The sequence below is a fragment of the Gopherus flavomarginatus genome, chromosome 9 (genome assembly GCF_025201925.1).
Source record: "Gopherus flavomarginatus isolate rGopFla2 chromosome 9, rGopFla2.mat.asm, whole genome shotgun sequence".
In the NCBI taxonomy this organism is placed as follows: Eukaryota; Metazoa; Chordata; order Testudines; family Testudinidae; genus Gopherus; species Gopherus flavomarginatus.
The window spans coordinates 31,765,683-31,785,238 of record NC_066625.1 but is presented as its reverse complement, the minus strand read 5'-3'; the positions used below and the strand labels follow the sequence as shown (position 1 = coordinate 31,785,238).

The window sequence follows — 19,556 nt, the reverse complement described above, 5'->3', positions numbered from 1 at the left end:
TTTTAAAATTGTATACAAGTGATTTACCAGAAAATGACCACATGGGGGTGCACTTTGTAAATAGGAAAAAGTCAGACATGTCCAGATATGCCCCAAACATGTTTTAGCATATCCAGACTTGTTTGTCATATTGTAAGTATAAAGATGTGCATCAATAAAACAACCCCACATATTTGATCCTGTGAAGTGTACAGATGGCCTGGTCTCTACAAGCTAATGTGTAATGAAGGCTCTGGATGCATGGGGTTGTTTAGAATCAGGCTTGTTATCCCATCTGTGGTATGTTTGCTGCCTACCCCCACCCTTGCTTCCCCTGGAAACCATAGATGCTTCAGGGATTCTTGTAAAGCTAACGTTGCCCTTTTTAAAAGCTGTTTCCTGCTATCTTTCTTGTTGCTGTTGTGCATCTTGTTGGCTAAGATTTGATGAGCCTGCCAAAGTAAATGAATAAAAAGTTTTGAATTCCAGTTTAAAACAAAAGCCTATATTAAAGTGTCAGAAATAGGGACAGGACATTAATGTAAACAGAAAGCCCACCATCTTTTTACTAATTTTCATTGTAATTTAATTTTAAGACAAAACCAACGTTTAAAAAAAGGAGGGAAGAAACTTCCTTATCTCTATAAAAGTAGCACACTAAATTCACAGCCTTTATATTATACAGAGCTACCTATTCTTAGTAATGGCAACCATGTTTAACCCCATTTAAGCCATGTATATATATATCAATTAAAAACAAACTTTAAAATAGTTATTTAAAAAAACAGCCAAAATTCAAGCTCTCATAAACCTGAAGCCCTTTATATATGCAAAACCCTGATTATTTTAATACTGTTTATTATGTTGTTGCACAAATAAAGTGCGTGGTTGCCCCCTTTTAATGGGGTCACCAGGGCTGGCTTAGTCTTGCTTGGGCCTGAGGCCAAAGCTCAAGTCTGAGGGCTTCAGCCTTTGGTGGCAGGGCTTAAGTTACAGGGCCCCTGCCTGGGGCTGAAGCCCTTGGGCTTCAGCTTTGGCCCTCCGACCTAGGGAGGTGAGGCTTTGGCTTTGTCTCTCCCCCCCATGCCCCTGGGGTGGCAGGGTTTGGGTGGGCTCAGGTTTCGGTCCCTCCCCCTCCTCGGGTCCTGTGGTATCTTTTGTTGTCAGAGGGAGTTGCAGTGCAATGCCATTTGATTGTTCTATAGTGACATTTGCCCCTGTGTTTTAAATAGCATTTTATTGTAAGCCCCCTATATTAAGGCTTTTTATATTATACCCTGGAATTCTTTACCAGTAGAACAGTTTTTGTGTGGTACTTTAAATGCAAGCTAAAACTGTTTTTAAAAGGAAAGAGTAGTGTATCTTAAACATTTTTATTTCACTAAACCTACAAAACATCACTAAAATAGATTAGATTTTATTATGTTACGTCTCAGTCAAAAATGCCCAATGCTGTATTTTCATGTTACACTTTTCATAGTTTATTTGATATAATTAAAAATTGTGTGTTAGCGAAAGAACATGACTGTTTTAAACTGAGGGAAAAAAAGAGTGAGATAAGTGGATAGGGGGCAGATGTTGGGTTGTTTCATCAGATAATCACGTGGGGGTGGGGGAGAGGTATGTTTCCTCAGATAAGGGTGAGTGGGATCAGACTTCATCTCGGGCCAGGTATACACTATAAACTTACATCAGTATAACTATGTCGCACAGAGGTGTGAAAAATCCACGCTCTGGAGCAATGAAGTTATACCAACCTAATGCCTAGCTTCTTCTGTCAACATAGCTACTGCCTCTCGCAGAGGTGGATTAACTGCATGGGAGAAGCTTTCCTGTCAGTGTAGTATTTTCTTCACTGAAGTGCTACAGCAGTATAGCTGCGCTGCTTCAGAGTTTTAAGTGTAGACCTGCCCTTAACCATTCTTATATTTAGAAAAGTATAGCTTCATGGCAAAGGTGCCTCTTTGCTGCAAAATGCTGCTTTCTTAGCATTACGTTTAAATCCAATATAAAAGCATGCTAACAAAAAAAAGTAGTTTGTTGCAAAAGTTATTAGAAATAAAGCTAACAGCTTCAGATTAAAAAGGGGGAGGGGGGAAGTGTTTATCTTATTACTTCATGCAGTTACTCAATCCACATGTCAAGTATCAGAAGGGTAGCCGTGTTAGTCTGGATCTGTAAAAGCAGCAAGGAGTCCTGTGGTACCTTATAGACTAACAGATGTATTGGAGCATGAGCTTTCGTGGGTGAATACCCACTTCGTCAGATGCATCTGACGAAGTGGGTATTCACCCACAAAAGCTCATGCTCCAATACATCTGTTAGTCTATAAGGTGCCACAGGACTCAATCCACATGGCTTTTTTCTTTTTTAGACTTTTATTGTAAATGATGGGAATATTACGTTCACCCCCAAAATCTTCACGTTTTACAAAGGATATCCTATAAACCCATTACAAAGTTTAAATTAAAGACCTCTTTACAGTTGTCAATAGGTGCTAATTTCCAATAAATGTAAAAGTCTACAAAATACATTACTTTAAGTAAATGGAGTAAGGGAAATTGATATAAAGGTTAGACATAATGTTCATGAAGGTCTATCATTTTTAAAGACAAAGGCTAAAGGCATTATGCAAAAAAAGGTAATTTAACTCCTGGTACAAAACTAAAAACAAATAAAGATGTTCGCTACATTTACATACTTTCTGTAAATAAAGAAATCTACACTCATGCTCCTTTTTGATTGGCATTTCAAAAGTTTGTTAAAACTTTACTTGGTTTAACAGCATTTAGATTTAAAAAAAAAAAAGGAAAGAAAAAGTGTGGGGAAAAATAACACTTTTTACCATAGATAAAGCAGCGAACTGTTTTACATAAGCTAGTTTTTCTCTTAAGTTAGCCTGTGTGTGTTTTCTATAAAGTGTGTAATTCTAAAGCTTTCTTTATAGTTTACAAGTAATAAGTTTTAGAGATGTTTTCCTTTAGGCAAATCTTTAAAAAGCAAGCCAACACTTGTTCTACAAAAACTTGTGTTATGCAGTGTTTGTTGGTCGATAGCTACACCTCAATGGTCATGTGGGACATCCTGATTGGTTCAGGAAAATGTATTCTATGACATAGCTATAGAACAGCTTCTGATTGGCTCAGCAAGACATGGTTTGCCCCAGTCTGGCTGACCCCAGGATTGTTGGCATTTCACAAGAGGTCACCTCAGGAGTGAGGTGTTCTTCTCTTCTCTCTGCCATATGGACAGTGACACAGGTTTTCTTGATGCTTTAAAACTTACTCTTTCCCTTCAACTTTTCTCTTTCTGTAACAGGCTAAGAGGTTTTGCTTTTCTTGCCTGTTCTATCTCACTTTGTCTTATTTATTTTCTCTAACAATACATGATTTATTCTTTATTTCAAAAGACATATAATTATTTTTCAGATAACCCAAACATACAAAGTATTTTTCTAAAAACTAATTTTTAATACCTTTATTTAAAAAAAGTATCAAAATTGTTCTTCTTCGAGAGATGTCCCCGTGGTGCACCACTCTAGGTGTCAGTGCGCCCCTGCGCCTTTGATCAGAGATTTCTGCAGCAGTACTCGTACCGGCCACGCATGCTCAGAGCCTGACCCCTGCTCTGAGTATACTTCTAGTGAGCATGCGCAGCCGGTTCCCTCAGTTCCTTCTCTACCGTCCCCTGCTTGAGACGGAGCTCAGCAGACTCCTTAAAGAATTTCTTTCCTCATCTTAAAATAACTTGTAGTTAGACAGTTTCTTGTTAGTTAGTTGTTAGTTAGTGTTACTTACCCTTTTTCTACTGTTTAAAAAAAAAATTAAAAAATTGTTCTCTCAGCCGCTTCAGATATGCCTGGCTCCACAGGCATTAAGTGCTGCTCCTCCTGTAAGGACTCTATCCCTCTCTCCGATGGACATTCACAGTGCATAAAATGTGTGGGGAAGACCCATATTCCCCAAAAATGTGCTCACTGCACTAAAATCAGCTCCAGAGCGAGAAAGGACAGGGAGCTAAAACTTAAACTTCAAAAATCCCTAGAGTCCGCCTCAGACCCTGGCGTGGACTCTGCCTCCTCTCACCGACACAGCTCTCCCACTTCTAAAAAGCAGAAGAAAGCAGCAAAACGAGGACACCTTCTGTCAAATTCAAAAGAAGCCCTTAGACACAAACCTTCTCCGGTCAGATCCACAGTCTCCTTAGCGGTGCTACCCCACCTGAGCACTTTCAACGAGCCAGGCTCCTCCGGCACTGCGTTAAACCCACCTGTGCTTTCGGCGGCAGCGCGAAGCTCCACTGCCGAGGCGACAGGCTTTCAGTTGCCTTCCTCGATTATGGCAACTATCGGCACCGTGATGAACGCGGTGCCGACATTTCAGGACCCCCCTGAGGCACCGCAGCCTGCTATTAATAGCACAGCACCGACTCTGGCACCGGCATTAACAGCGCTACTTGCCACAGAGCCAAGACTAAGAACTCTGGTGCAAGCCCAGGTTCCCTCACAGCAATTCTATCAGCCTTCACCTTCAGCTGCCTCAGTGCTGCCGTTTACCCAGTCAAGTGACCTCTTAGTGTCACATATGCTGCAATCGCCCTTCCTTAAAGACTGCTTATCCCTTACGAATGATTCAGGGTCCGAACAGCCTTCCTCCAGTGAGGAGGAGTCTGAACTACAGGGTGATGTTTCAGTGCAATCAGAATTCCATCCTCGGAGTCCTGTCACCCGCGGGCACAGGAAAGTTGTCTCAGACTATCCTCGAGACCCTGCCTCCTGGTGCGTTAACCCCTGGATGGCACCACCTATGCCTTTTCCACCACCATGGCAATATTGGGCCCCATGGGCACCTTTCCCTCAGCAGCACACGCGCTATTCCAATCCGACGAGAGGTGAACGTCCAAATGATATGACTCACTTGGCAGCACCCTCCCATTCTCAGGATCAATTAACTCCTGCTCCTGACCCAGTACTAACTGAAGTATCAACTGAAGTAATGCCTGAAGAAGCTTTACTTCCTTCCCCTCTACCGTCCTCAGACAATTTTTTGAAATTTCAGGATCTCTTTAAAAGGGTTGCCAGCAAGCTTAGAATCAGTCTAGAGGAACTACTGGACCAACAACATGAGTTAACAGACATCCTGCAACCCTCTTCTTCATCCAGACTGGCATTACCAATCAATGCAGCCCTTCTGGAACTTGATAATTCCATCTGGCAGGCTCCAGCCACAAGCCAGCCTACCTGCAAACAAGCAGACCGTAAATACTTCATTCCCTCTAAGGGCTCTGAATTCCTTTTCTCACATCCTACGCCAAACTCACTGGTAGTGGACGGAGCCAATCAAAGGAACAAACAACAGTATTTCCACCATACTCCAGCCAACAAGGAAGGCAAATACTTAGACCTGCTGGGTCACAAAGTGTATGCCTCTTCAACCTTACAATTTCAAATTGCCAATTATACCGCAATTCTGGCAAAGTACGACCATAGAAACTATAACAAGTTCATGGACTTTATTGAACACATTCTAGACCAGAAGAAACAACAGTTTACAGCTTTAGTTTCCGAGGGCCAAATCATGTCACGCATGACTCTTCAAGCGCTCTGGGTGCAGCCAATACTGCAGCAAGATCCACCGCTACTGCAGTGGTCATGCGCCGAGGTTCATGGCTCTCCTCTTCCCTCTTTCCTCGCAAGGTTCAGAGCACCATAGAGGATCTCCCTTTTGATGGTGATAAACTCTTTGCTTCCACCACGAATGAGGTGTTCTACTCAATGAAGGACTCAAGGGCAACTCTTCGATCCTTAGGCATCCAAACCCCTACAACCAGAAGGCGACAGTACAGATATCAACCTTACCACCATCCATGCTACCCCTCATATACTCAGCATTTCCCAAGATCTCGGGATCAACAACAGCAACACCAACGCCAGAGATCCAGATACCAGTGGCTTCGCCCCAATTCTTCCGGGATGCCCCAACTTCCTCCAACTAATAAGCAGATTTGAACCTTTGGTCAAGGGTCTCATAAACATCGTCCCAACTTCAGCATATGCACTGCCTACAACTATCTTTGGACACCGCCTACAGCCATTTTTCCACCAGTGGCAGAATATTACCACCGACAAGTGGGTTCTAGAGGTCATCACAACTGGGTATTCTATCCCCTTCCTCTCCTTACCTTCCACCCCCCCACTCTTCCCGTTCCTCTGCAGGGACACCTCTCACGAGCTACACCTCCAGCAAGAAGTGCAACATCTCCTTCACCTGAGGGCTATCGAACTTGTGCCTGAATGCCACAAGGGGAAAGGGTTCTACTCCCATTATTTCTTAACAGAAAAGAAAACTGGAGGATGGCGACCGATCCTCGACCTCAGGAGGCTCAACAAATTTGTCAAAAAGCAAAAGTTCAAGATGGTTACTCTCACCACCATAATTCCAGCCCTGGAGCAGGGCGATTGGTTTTCAGCCCTCGACCTACAAGACGCCTACTTTCACATCACTATCCACCCGGCCCACAGACGTTTTCTTCGTTTTACCCTCAGCTCAATGCATTTCCAATACAGAGTTCTACCTTTCGGCCTTTCCCACTGCCCCTCGAGTTTTCTCCAAGCTCCTAGTGGTAGTCATTGCCTACTTCAGGAAAAAAGGAGTCATAATATTCCCTTACCTCGACGATTGCCTCCTGAAGGCCTCCACATTCGACGAGGCCCTCCGCTTCACACAACTCACCATCGATTGCTTCCAATCCCTGGGCCTGCAAATAAACAAAAGCAAATCCACATTAAGTCCTACCCAGCACCTGGAGTTTATAGGAGCGAGCCTCAACTCCACAACCAGACTGGCATCTCTCCCACCCGACTGATTCAATACCATAAAACTGCTGGCAACGAGACTTCGCAACAGCCCCCGGGTCACCGCCCAAGACTGCCTCCAACTACTAGGGCACATGGCCTCGTGCACTTTCGTGGTCCAGAACGCACGTCTCTACATGAGGTGCTTCCAAGCTTGGCTGGCCACGGTTTACAAACCAAACATGCACTCACTAAGCAAACACATGGCCATACCCTACCGAGTCAAAGACTCTCTCATATGGTGGACAGTCCCCTACAACCTCTGCTCTGGAGTCCCCTTCCTCCAGACCTCCCCAACTCTGATAATGGCGACCGATGCATCCCTCATGGGCTGGGGGGCACACATCTCTCACCAGACTGTCCACGGGCTATGGTCTCATTCCGAGACCTCCCTGCACATAAATGTTCTAGAACTTCGAGCTATACGGAATGCCTGCCACTGTTTCCTTCCACTAATCAAGAATCAGCATGTACACATAATGACAGACAACATTGCCTGCACGTTCTACGTAAACAGACAAGGAGGGGCTCTTTCCCACTCTCTTTGCTCAGAGGCCATAAAACTCTGGAATTTGGTGTCTTGCGAACCACATCTGCATATCAGCTGCTTATCTCCCAGGGGTGATGAACACCGCTGCCGACGAGTTAAGCAGACGTTTCCCTTTGGAGCACGAATGGGAGATAGACGAGGGAATCATCTACAACATATTTCACACTTGGGGTCACCCAACCATAGATCTCTTTGCAGCTGCGAAAAACACGAAATGCCTCATTTTTTGCTCCAGAGCGGGACTGGGCAAACACTCCCTCAGAGATGCATTCATGATCCCATGGCACCAGGACTTAGCTTATGCATTTCCCCCAATACCATTGCTCAACAGGGTCCTCATACAGATACGAACGGATCTTGCCAGGGTGATCTTGATCGCACCTTCATGGCCGAGACAACCGTGGTTCCTTTTCCTCACCAGAATGTCAATTCGACCACCGATCTCCCTGCCTCTCATCCCGAACCTTGTATCACAGCAACACGGCTGGCTTCTTCACCCCAGTCTCTCCATACTTCATCTCAAAGCCTGGTACCTGCATGGTTCTCCCAACGAGAACTAGACTGTTCCGACCAAGTTCAGAGGGTACTTCTACACAGCAGAACACAATTCACCCATACCACCTATCTCTGAAAGTGGAAACGATTCATAAAATGGTGTTCAACTAAACAACTGTCTCCTACCTTGGCACCTCTTCCCTGCATACTCAACTATCTATTGGACATTAAGAAATCCGGCCTTTCCTTCAGCTCCATCAGAGTCCACTTAGCTGCCACCACAACCTTTCATGGTACAGTTGAGCTCGGTCTTCGCTCATCCCATCACCAAGTGTTTCCTGAAGGGACTCCAAACCTTATATCCAGACATTAAGCCACCTACCCCTCCATGGGATCTTCACCTAGTATTGCCCTGTTTAACTCATCAACCCTTTGAGCCCTTAGCCACCTGCTCCCTCTTGCACCTCTCGATGAAAACAGCCTTTTTGGTGGCGATTACCTCTACCAGATGGGCAGGCGAGATAGCAGCCCTTATGGCAGATCCACAATATACGATCTTCTTCAAGGACAAAGTTACTCTACGCCTACACCCAAAATTCCTTCCAAAAGTTCATGCTTCATTTCACATCAATGAACCAATACATCTACCAACCTTCTTTCCGAAACCACATGCAAACTCCTTCGAAGCCACAATGCACACACTTTGTGTGCAGGGCCTTATCCTTCTATTTGGACAGAACCAAACCCTTCAGAAACTCTCCTAGACTCTTTGTCTCCATCGCGGAGTGCTCCAAAGGCATGCCTATCTCTACCCAGAGACTTTCGAACTGGATCTCCGATTGCATACGACTCTATCAGATAAAAAACGTTACACCTCCAGCATTGATCAGAACACATTCCATTAGATCTGTATCTACCTCTGTAGCCTTCTTACGTAAAGTACCATTGACTGACATTTGTAGAGCAGCCACTTGGTCCTCCGAGCACACATTTGTCAAACACTATGCCCTTACTCAGGGCCCTCTCTCTGACACTCGATTAGGCAGGTCAGTATTATCTACTGCATTCCTGCCAGATCCGAAGTCCCTACCTCCTTGAGATACACTGCTTCGAAGTCACCTAGAGTGGAGCACCCACAGAAACATCTCTCTCGAAGAAGAGGAGGTTACTCACCTTGTGCAGTAACTGACGTTCTTTGAGAAGAATGTCCCTGTGGGTGCTCCACTACCCACCCTCCTCCCCTCTTCTTCGGAGTTGGGGTAGCCCCCGTTGTAGAGAAGGAACTGAGGGAACCAGCCACGCATGCTCACTAGAAGTATACTCAGAGCGGGGGCCAGGCTCTGAGCATGTGTGGCCGGTACGAGTACTGCTGCAGAAATCTCCGATCAAAGGCACAGGGGCGCACCGACACCTAGAGTGGAGCACCCACAGGGACACTCATCTCAAAGAACGTCAGTTACTGCATAAGGGGAGTAACCTCCTCTTCTTCCTCTAAACAGACCTGTTAACATGTTTGTGTCTTACAATTTTAGCCTCCTTTTGCAGTTTTAAAACTCTTTTCTGATATCTTTCCTTTTTCACTTTGTGATGATCTGCTCTATTTTGTAAAGTATCTAAAAATGCCTATACAATTATTTTTCTCTAAAAGTGTCTAAAACCCCCATTTTCTTTTATTAGCAGTCCAGTGAGCTTCTCAGCCAGCTCTTTTAAAACTCTGAAAATTATCTAGACCAGCTGATTTAAAAATGTCTGACTTTAGTAGCTGCTGTTTAACATCCTCCAGAGATACTAGTGGAATGGAGAGAGTGTTTTCATCACTTTATAATGAGATGGATTGTCTATTTTTCCCCAGAAAACAGAACAGAAATATTTATTGAATTTATTGAACCGTGGCAGTGTCCCCCAATTTGTGTGATGAAGTAATAAAGAATGCAGGAATAAGAAACACTGACTTTTTAGCGAGATAAAGTGAGGGGGAGACAGCCTCCAGCTGCTCTGATAGTCCTGGCAGGACATTAAAGAGTGAGGGGGGAGAGGAATGCAGCCTCTCGCTGCTATGATAGTCCAGGGAATACAGAATCTTTTCTTTAGACATGAAAGGGGGGTGGGGGGCTGATGGAGCTCAGGCTCCAGCTACTATGATGAGGACGGTTACCCAGCATTTTGTGCTGTCTGCCAAGAATGAGAGGGAGTCATTACCAGTTTTACCCAGGCACCCCCGGCCAACCTCACCGAAGCCAGCCAGGAGCACTCATGGGATGATGAGGTGGACGGCTATCAGTCATTTTGTACCGTACCGTCTTCCACCGGGGAAGGGAGGGGAGAGGATGCTGCTGCTGTTTAGCGCAGCAGCACCCCGTATACCAGCAACCAGTAGACCTACGGTGACATTGAAAAGTAGAGAGAAACGATTTTTTTCCCTTTTCTTTGAGAGTGGGGAGGGGGGCAAGTTGACGACATATTCCCTGAACTACTCGCAACAATGTTTTTGACCCTTCAGCCATTGGGAGCTCAGCCAAGAATGCAAATGCTTTTCGGAGAGTGAGGGAACTATGGGATAGCTAGAGTCCTCAGTCTCCTCTCCCTCCATCCATGAGCGTCCTTTTGAGTCTTTGGCTTTCTGTTACGCTTGTCATGCAGCACTGTGCTGAGTCCCTGCTCTGGCCTCTGTCTATCATAGCCTGGAGATTTTTTCAAATGCTTTGGCATTTTGTCTTCTGGAACGGAGCTCTGATAGAACAGATTTGTCTCCCCATACAGCGATCAGATCCAGTATCTCCCATACGGTCCATGCTGGAGCTCTTTTTGGATTTGGGACTGCATCGCCACCCGTGCTGATCAGAGCTCCACGCTGGGCAAACAGGAAATGAAATTCAAAAGTTCGCGGGGCTTTTCCTGTCTCCCTGGCCAGTGCATCCGAGTTCAGATTGCTTTCCAGAGCGGTCACAATGGTGCACCGTGGGATACCACCCAGAGGCCAATACCGTCAATTTGCGGCCACACTAACCCTAATCCGACATGGCAATACCGATTTCAGCGCTACTCCTCTCATCGGGGAGGAGTAAAGAAACCGGTTTTAAGAGCCCTTTATATCGATATAAAGGGCCTCGCTGTATGGACGGGTACAGGGTTAAATCGGTGTAACGCTGCTAAATTCAGTTAAACGCGTAGTGTAGACCAGGCCAAGGTCACATGTACCTAAGCTACCATTATCTTTTAGTTCTGTGATCACTTCCTCTTTATGGGTTAGGACAAGGTTTTCTGCTGAATTCCCCCATGTTGACTGCAACACATTTTGAGTTAGGAAATTGTCATCCATACTATTTAGAAATTCCAGGATGTTTTAGTACTGGCAGTATGATATCTCAAGTTTGTCACTCAAACTGAAGTCTCCCGTGATCACACAATTTTTTCCCTACACATTATTGACAGGTGTTCTTGGACTGAGATTCATTTGCTCAACTGCTGGATCTAAAGCAAAACATTCAGCAAGTAGTGATCAGTTACTTACAAGTGGGAATCTTACCAGGATGATCTCATCACAGTTGCCTCCAGCATGACTTAATACAGCTTCAACCTCCCTTTGTTTCACAGACTTACTTATAAGTTTATATTTTCTTATACATATGTATTAGTCTCTCATTTCCATGTTAAATCTCCTCCCTATCAGTACTGGTTTAGTGTTAATTCAAACTGGCCTTTTCTAGCTTATTAGTTACTTTCTGTTTTATTTTTCACAGAAACATGATTACCTTGCAGTTTCTTACACACGTGCAGTTCTACGTATGCTTACACTTAAACATTATCAGAATAGACTCTGACAATTCATAGCAGGCTTAAATATGACTTCACTTTCAACAGGTGTGTAAGGAGGCAGTCGTCCTGGTCTGTTTTGTGACCTGGTGGTCTGTAACAGACTCCAACACTGCCATAGGATATAAGACATAGCATTGAGGAAACAAGACAGATTATCCATCTAGAGAGATCTGTGTATGTCAATCATAAGGCAAACAAATATATAATTTCTAATTTGAGGTGAAAGATATATTATGGATTTTTGGGTAGTAAGCAGTTTGACCTCTGGAACTTCAGCTTTTTGTGGGTTTCCCACCAAGTTATATCGTAAACAGTTTTTCCTTTTTTGTCGACCCCTGGGGTTCTATATAACCAGACAGAGAGAATCTCTTTGGTTTGAAAATCTAACAATAGCTGGAAGGCTCCTTTCCTGGAAAATGCATACTTGAACTTTAGCTTAAATGATGCTCCCAGACGAGATGCCTCACCTGTTGGAATGTGCATAATGATTCTCGTAGTCTTTCGTTCGGAGAGGAACCAAAGGTTTGGAATATGCATAGTGGGATTGGCGGTGTTCTTATTTGCCACAAACAATCAAAATGGCAGAGAGAGAACAATAATTGGTAAAAATATATTTTCAAGGCATATTTGACACCTATGCTGTTTATACCATCAAGTTGCAAGCCTTTCAGTGTGTAGCACTTATAGATGTATTACTCTTGCTGACAGACCAAACTGTATTAGAAATTCCATTTATCTTTTTGTTTTCTTTGACGCTAAGAGCTTTAGTCAGCTTCAAATAAAGGGAGAGAGCCATCAGATCAGGCAGGCATGAGTACTAGCTTGAGTACTATTTTGATGGCTGTTAGATGTCCAGGGCAGGTCGTAGCTGTAGCAAGAGTGTTTTTTCCCCATCTGCATCTGGCAAGACAAGTGAGATCTTTTCTCCCTGAGGTAGCCTTTGCCTTAACTGTCCATGTCTTTGTCATTTCACTACTAGGCCATGTCTACACTAACATTTATGTCAGCAAAACTTTTGTCGCTCAGGGGTATGAAAAAAAGACCTCCCTGCGTGACATAAATTTTGCTGGCATAAGTTCTAGTTTGCATAGTGCTCTGTTGTTGGGAGACCCTCTCCCATTGACATAGCTACTGCCGCTCGCTGAGCTGGCTTTATTATGTTGACGGGACAGCTCTCTCCTGTTGGCATAACGTGGCTACATGAGTGGTCTTACAGTGCTGGCACAGCTGCATTGGTACAGCTGTGCCATCTTAAGCTTGTAAGTGTAGACATGGCCTTAAATTGCTGTAATGTGTTCTACCTGGGCTACACTTTGGAACCATTCAGAATTCTTCAGTCTGCTTATTAAGAGTAATAAAAATACCTAGCTCTTATGAAGTACTTTTCATCAGTAGATCTCAAAGTACTTTACAAAGGAAGTAAATATCACTAGCCCCATTTTACAGAAGAAGAAACTGAGGCACACAGAACATTGAAGTGACTTGTCTAAGGTCACCTAGTAGGCCAATGGCACAGTCAGGGATAGCACCCAGATCTCTTGACTGCCAGTGCTCTAACTAGTAGGCTATGCTGTGATGTTGCCTGTTGGGAGCATATTAAACCAATATTCTGTCATCTGTATCAGCTTCCAGTAAATTTCTGCATGGAATCCAGGGTGTTGGTCTCTGCCCAAAATATACTGTCACTGTTGAGATTAGCAGAGGCACTTAAGAAGCAACTCCTTCACTATAAATGAGAGGGAACTGCTGGCAGGATATTCTCCAGGAGCGGTCCTCAGCTTTGGAACTTGCTCGTCCACTTTGTTAACCTTCCAAGCATGCTGAAAAGCCCATCTTATTTCCCTTTCTTAAGGCTGTTGAGGATGGTGTGAGTTAGTTGAGGTGGATGTATTTTATGGGCAGTCCTTTGTCTATGTTGTCATTTTTAATGTGTGAGATAGGTGTCTGCAGCACTGTATGGACATCTATAATTAATTTTATTTATTCAGATTTTTAAAACATGTAGAAATCAGGTGATTACTGTTCCCCCCTTGGTGCAGATAGAATGTGGCTCTTTAGAGGAGGCAATGTCTTGCTGGAAGTACTAGAGGGAATGTCAAACATCCCCTGGATTGATGCACGGAAGCACTCAGGACAAAATTTTGATGCATCCTGCTGACAGGTATCAGTATCAGGTGTGCAGAGTGTGTCACAAGGGTGGAAGAGGTGGTACAGGACCTGTCCTTCTGCCACATGGGTGACAAAGTCACAGAGAGCAATAAAAGTTCTTTTTCCCCAGTGTGCCTTCTCTACACTGTGGAGCACTTTGGGTTGGCTATATGTTGGATTTATCAGTGGATACAGGGAGGCCTGGGGTACTTTCATGCACTCTTTCTGGGGCCTAATGCAGGCAGACCTCGTGGTGTCTCAGTCCTTGCACAGAAAGATACGAAGTTCTTTATGCCTGCACAGCACAGGCTGAATATAGTGTAAGTGCTTTCTGTTTTCTGCCTTGTTTTTAAATTCAAATATGTTTTATTGTTTAAAGTGTTTCTAAGATAATTTCCCTTAACATTTTCTAATTCTTTTAAAAGTAAAACCTCCATTGTATATTGGAAGTACTGTGTTGCTCTTTCTTTTCTCTTTCAAGAGACAGCCTATCCACCTTTGACTGTTTGTCTATGAGAAGGGAATGTACCTGTAAGTGAAGCTACAGTGAGTTGTTCTGTATTTTTGCTTCCAGAATCTCAAGTCTCCCAAAAGTCCTGTCAGTGACTTTAAATTCACCACCCAGAACCCAGAACTGCAAGTACACAGCGATGTGGAAAAGGAAAGAATATTTTTAAGTATTGATGATGTAAAGGTGTGGTACAGCCTTTTATGTTTTTGCCAAACTTTATAGATAATCTGATAATAGAACAATTTTTATCAAAAGCTTTGCAGGGTGATTGGAACCTAAACCATTTCCTTTTCAGGAAGATGAGAGCCCCAGGCTGCCTTCATAGCTTCAGGCCATCCCGTGTCCCCATGCATGCACATACATGTACAGACACATCCCTTCAACCAAATTCTCTAGCCTGAAATCTCTGCCTCTCCCCGCTCCTATGTCCCTGATCCCTCTGGCCCTTTGATTCCTCTGTCGTACTTCCCTACTCTATTCCCCTGGTGCACCATGCAACAGCCTTCTCAGCCCCATAGTCAGCCCGAAATGTACTGTCCTTGCCTTCCCCTATGGTGCCCCCGAGCCCAATTTCACCCCCAGAGCCTAATTCATGCCTCCTGCAGCCCAGCTTTCCTGATTCACCAGGGATATTCATAGATTTATATTTTAAGGCCAGAAGGGAACCATTAGATCTCTACTCTAACCTCCTACACAACATAGGCCAGATAATTAAATCCAGTTACCAAAAAAAAATAAATTGTAACCTTGTAATTAGAGACTGTATCACAATGCCTTCCTAACTGGAATTTCCTAACTTCTGACTGCTTGACTTTGCAACCTGAGTGTTCTTTTAATGTTTATAGTTTTTTGTACATAATTTCCTAAGTTTATAAAAAAAAACTGAAAAAAACAGGATTTCCATCATGTGGAACCCCATATTGACTCCCACATGATTCATCAGCAGAGTTAAGTTTTACATCCACAGCACAGACTGTTGTCACTTGAGCTGACAAAGTCACTGATAGCAGTAGTAAATTGTCATCCTCTGTATTGTGAGGAAGGTGAAGCACAATGTCGAAGGACGACTACCTCCAGGGCACGCCCTCAGGGTGGTCCTGCAGTGTTCCAATGCCTCAATTTTCCCTTTCCAGACACATGCAGTTCCACTCTTCACAGGGGATCACCTACTCCACCATGTGTAGTAAGACAAATCTCATCTGGGGCACCATCCTCTGGTAGGCTGTGACATGACTGGTGCATCAGTTTGCCCTTTCTTCCAGCATTCCAGTAACTCCATGCAGGATTTCAGAGAATAAATAGCCCTTTACAGGATTAATTTGTTACAGAAGGTCCCAAAACGTAATCCAGAATTTTACAGCACAGTCAACCTTTCAAATTCCACCAGTCTGTCAACATAACAACTACTACCCCAGTGTCTCTCACCATGCCCCAGCGCTTCAGCATGGCTCTGGTATTTCTTGCCACACCTCATCCCAGTACCTCTAGCTAGGGAGCTTCTCTACCTGTTTCCAGCTCCTGCTTGGAGACATCAATAGGCTCACCCTTTAACTGTTCCCCAGTCTTCATCCCTCTGGCTTCAGCTCTGCAGATCTGAGAGCCAGCAGGCATCTGCTTCCATGGCTTTCAGCCTTCAGCTCTCTCTGGGCATGGCACTCTGGCCTGGGAAAGTTTGTAAGTGACCCTCCCCCAGCTGTTTTCCCACCTCCACCAACATGACCAGGATTCATTGTTCAGTAAGGAAATGCTCACTGCTCCCTCCTTCAGGGGCATCTCCTTCCTGAAGTTCTCAACCCAGCTCTACTCTTCTTCTGAATTCTTCTAGTCTGGGTTCTGAACACTCTCATGTCTTTGGGCTCTCTTATTTATAACTTTTTCAGGGCAGCCCTCCCTCCTAATTACACCAAACTAGGGCACCTGTACGTGGACTGGGGACCTAGGCCTAATTTCATTTACAGGGCCAGCTACCCTGTTACACATACATTGTATTAGTGGATTTCACATCTGCTGGCTGGCATCAGAGGAATGTTGACATCAGAGGAATCCTGGGTTCTGTTCCAGGTTCTGAGGGGAATTACAGACCATTCTATCTCTATTTTCCCCAAAACCTGATACCTTTTTCCCCATTGATCCCTCCAACCTGTCTCAGTCCATCTCCATATCAGCTTCTTGTCCCAGCTCCTTCTCTCTTTTCTGACTCTTCATTCCAGTCTTCTCCTTTCACCACCATTCAAGTGTGGCTTCTTCCTCTTTCTCCTCCTCACTGCCTGGGCATCAGCAGAGGGAACATTGAGAGCACCAGTAGAGACAGTATCCCTGCACTTAGTTCTTGTGCCTGGCATCCTAGTTGTTCTTGGCATCCAAGAGGAGCAATTGCAGGACAAGTCCAGCTCAGCCGTGGGCATCCTGGGATGATGCATGCTCAGTACAAATGAAATCTTGGGAGACGTTAGGTTCCAAATTCTAACAAGACTCTGTTGAACTTGTGTGCATTCAGAGCTTCAGAGGCTTATAAATTGGCCAAATTAGGGAGAATTTTCATAGGGACAGCAAAAAGCTGACACCAGGCAACCCTCTGCCAAATTTAACTCCTTGCTTCAAAGAATGGAAGCATTAGAGCTTCTCATTGAAACAGCTTTAAAAAAAATGTAATGTGGGCAAAGCAATTAATTTGTCCTTAATTTCTTTTTGGGAAATGGCTAAACTGTTTTTACTGAAATCTTCCAAAAAATTCAGCATGAGCTTGAAACCCAGCATGGAAAACTTCAGCCTGAGTGGTCAAAGTTTATCAAAGTAAAAAGCAGCTGAAAACTAGGTCTTATAATAGAAAGTATTATTAATAATAATTAATAAAGATTTCAATGCACACAAATATAGTCTCTTTTTTCCCACAGGGTCCCTGTCTCATTCAGGTCCCAATCATATACCACTAAAGTCAATGGGAGTAAAGGGAGCAGAATTGAGCCCTCACTGCATAACAGAGGCAATGCATTGGCTGAGTGGGGGACATGTGGGGTCACGTGCCCGCTCAGATTTGCTGCTTGACTTGTACTGAACATGCTCACACCGACTGAGCATGCTCAGTAACACTGTTGAAGCTAGTTTCCGTCACTCTGATGGATGGTGCTGACTGAATGAGACAGCTGTTCAACACTGCCTTTTAACCTCATTATTCATTGTATGGCACCAGGATTTATTTACTGCACACCATCCAAACCCTGCACTGAATACAGAATTACTTATATCCTCACAGCTTTTCTACTATGCTGCTCACCATGGTATCTGAATCTCGCAGACATTAAAGAATTAGTATTCATAACACCCTGGTGAAGTAAGACAGAATTATTAATCGCATTTTGCAGACAGGGATCTGAGAGACAAAGAGATTTTGGCCAACATTTACAAAAGAGTGCATGAATTTTGAGTGCCTCAGTTATTGAACACCCAGCTTGGGACACTTTAGGGTGAGATTTACAAGGGAGATTTAAACTAGCAGCTAGATGCCTAAGTGCAGTGTTTAGGCGCCACTGACATTCACAGAACCACAGTTTGGCTGCCGTGTAATCTGTTGTTGTCTAAAGTTTCTAGGTGTCTAATTTTCCTCCGGTAAAGTCCCTCTGACAACTAAATTTCTGCCTCTGGGCCTGCACACAGCCTCCTGAAACTCAACACTGCCACGCAGCTTGGCACTGAACTCCTGCCTAAACCCCAGCAACATTCACAAGCTAGACATTCCCCTGCCTGTCTCGCCTCATCTGGTAGACATGCTCAGAAGCTGCCTAAGAACATGAGTACCAAATCTTGGCCCTCACAAAAAGCCAGCTGAGGCGGTGTCCCCTAATAGCCAATGGTTGGAGCACTCCCTTAGGACGTGGAAGACCTGGTTTCAAATCCATGCTCTGCTTGATTCAGAGCAGGGCCTTGAATCCAGGTCCCCCTTCCTAGCTGAGTGCCTTAAGCTAGAGGGTATTCTGGGGTGGGGCGCTCTCACTCTCTTCTGTTCAAGTTGTTCCACTTTGTGTAAAATACTTTAATATTCAGGAGGTCAGAGAGAGAGTGACTGGATAACCTAGTGATTAGCACACTCCCCTGGCAGACCTGGGTTTCAGTCGCTGCTCCAATGAATAGTTAAGTATTTCATCCAAAGTTGAACCATTTCAACAAGCGAGAATAAAAAAGACATCCCCCGCTCCACCCCAGAATATCCCGTAGCCCAGTGGTTGGGAGATGCAATTAGGAGACCTAAATTCAAGTCCTTGGTCTGAATCAGGCAGAATGGGGACTTAACCTGGATCTCCTACATCCTGGATGAGTGCTCTAATGACTGCACTCTTGGATATAAAGGAGGGCAGCCCCTCCTTTTCATTTTTTACTTGAGAAATGGCTTTTCCGGTTTAGGTCCCTAATTCCAGGAGAGGGTTCACAGTTGTGAATTCTGAGCAGACTCCAGTCCAGAGTTAGGCATCTGTAATGGGTTGCCCCCTTTCAAGGCACCACCTGTTATGCTGAGATACCACTGAGCCCTCCTGTTCTGCCAACATGGGCCCCCTTTAACCTGTCTTGCTGAGCCACGCTTTTAAACCTCTTCTGGCACACACGCAGGCAGGGCCACACCCAGCTGCAGAAAGACGCAGATACTGAGATCAGCTCTGGGAAGACACAGCTTAAGGGACTTGCCCCAGTACTCAGGGCCACCTCGCTTAGAGTGCAGACCCAAAGGTATATTGTGCTGTATAGAAGAATCTGCACAGCCCATACTCATAAAAATTCACTCTCTTCCTCAACGTGAAGAGAGATATGCACCCCTTCTTGGTTACTATTCAGACCTGTCTTATTCACTGCCCCTCCTTTTGTATGTAATTTTCTAGATTTAAAAAAAAAACTAAAAAAAGGGAGTTCTGTCATGTGTAACTTTAATAATATTCACCTGGGTTATCATTAGGATTTTAACCTAGGACTTTCAGATCCCCACCATAAACACCACAACTTGAGCTAAAGTTATCAGCAGTAGTAGGCTGTTTTTGTCTGTGGATCAGCTACTGCTAGAGTCGAGTGTGTATTGCACTGAAACAGTGAGTTATGCATGCAGGAGTAGCCCCATTCTATAAAAGCAGAGTCAAGCATATACATTTGGCAGATTATTTCTGAGAGGAAATGTGGCTAAATTGAGCTATGCCAGATGTGATCTTGTATAACATTTCAGG

At 44.3% G+C, this 19,556-nt stretch overlaps 1 protein-coding gene across 4 annotated transcripts in view; it reads left to right on the top strand.

Annotated features, from left to right (window-relative positions):
* KATNIP (katanin interacting protein) overlaps positions 1-19,556 on the top strand; it is a 181,651-nt gene that overhangs the window by 32,474 nt on the left and 129,621 nt on the right. For all 4 annotated transcript variants that reach the window (XM_050968053.1, XM_050968055.1, XM_050968056.1 and 1 more), the window contains exon 6: positions 14,416-14,535. In XM_050968053.1, coding sequence (XP_050824010.1) covers positions 14,416-14,535 — 120 coding nt within the window. The remainder of the gene's footprint in view (positions 1-14,415; positions 14,536-19,556) is intronic.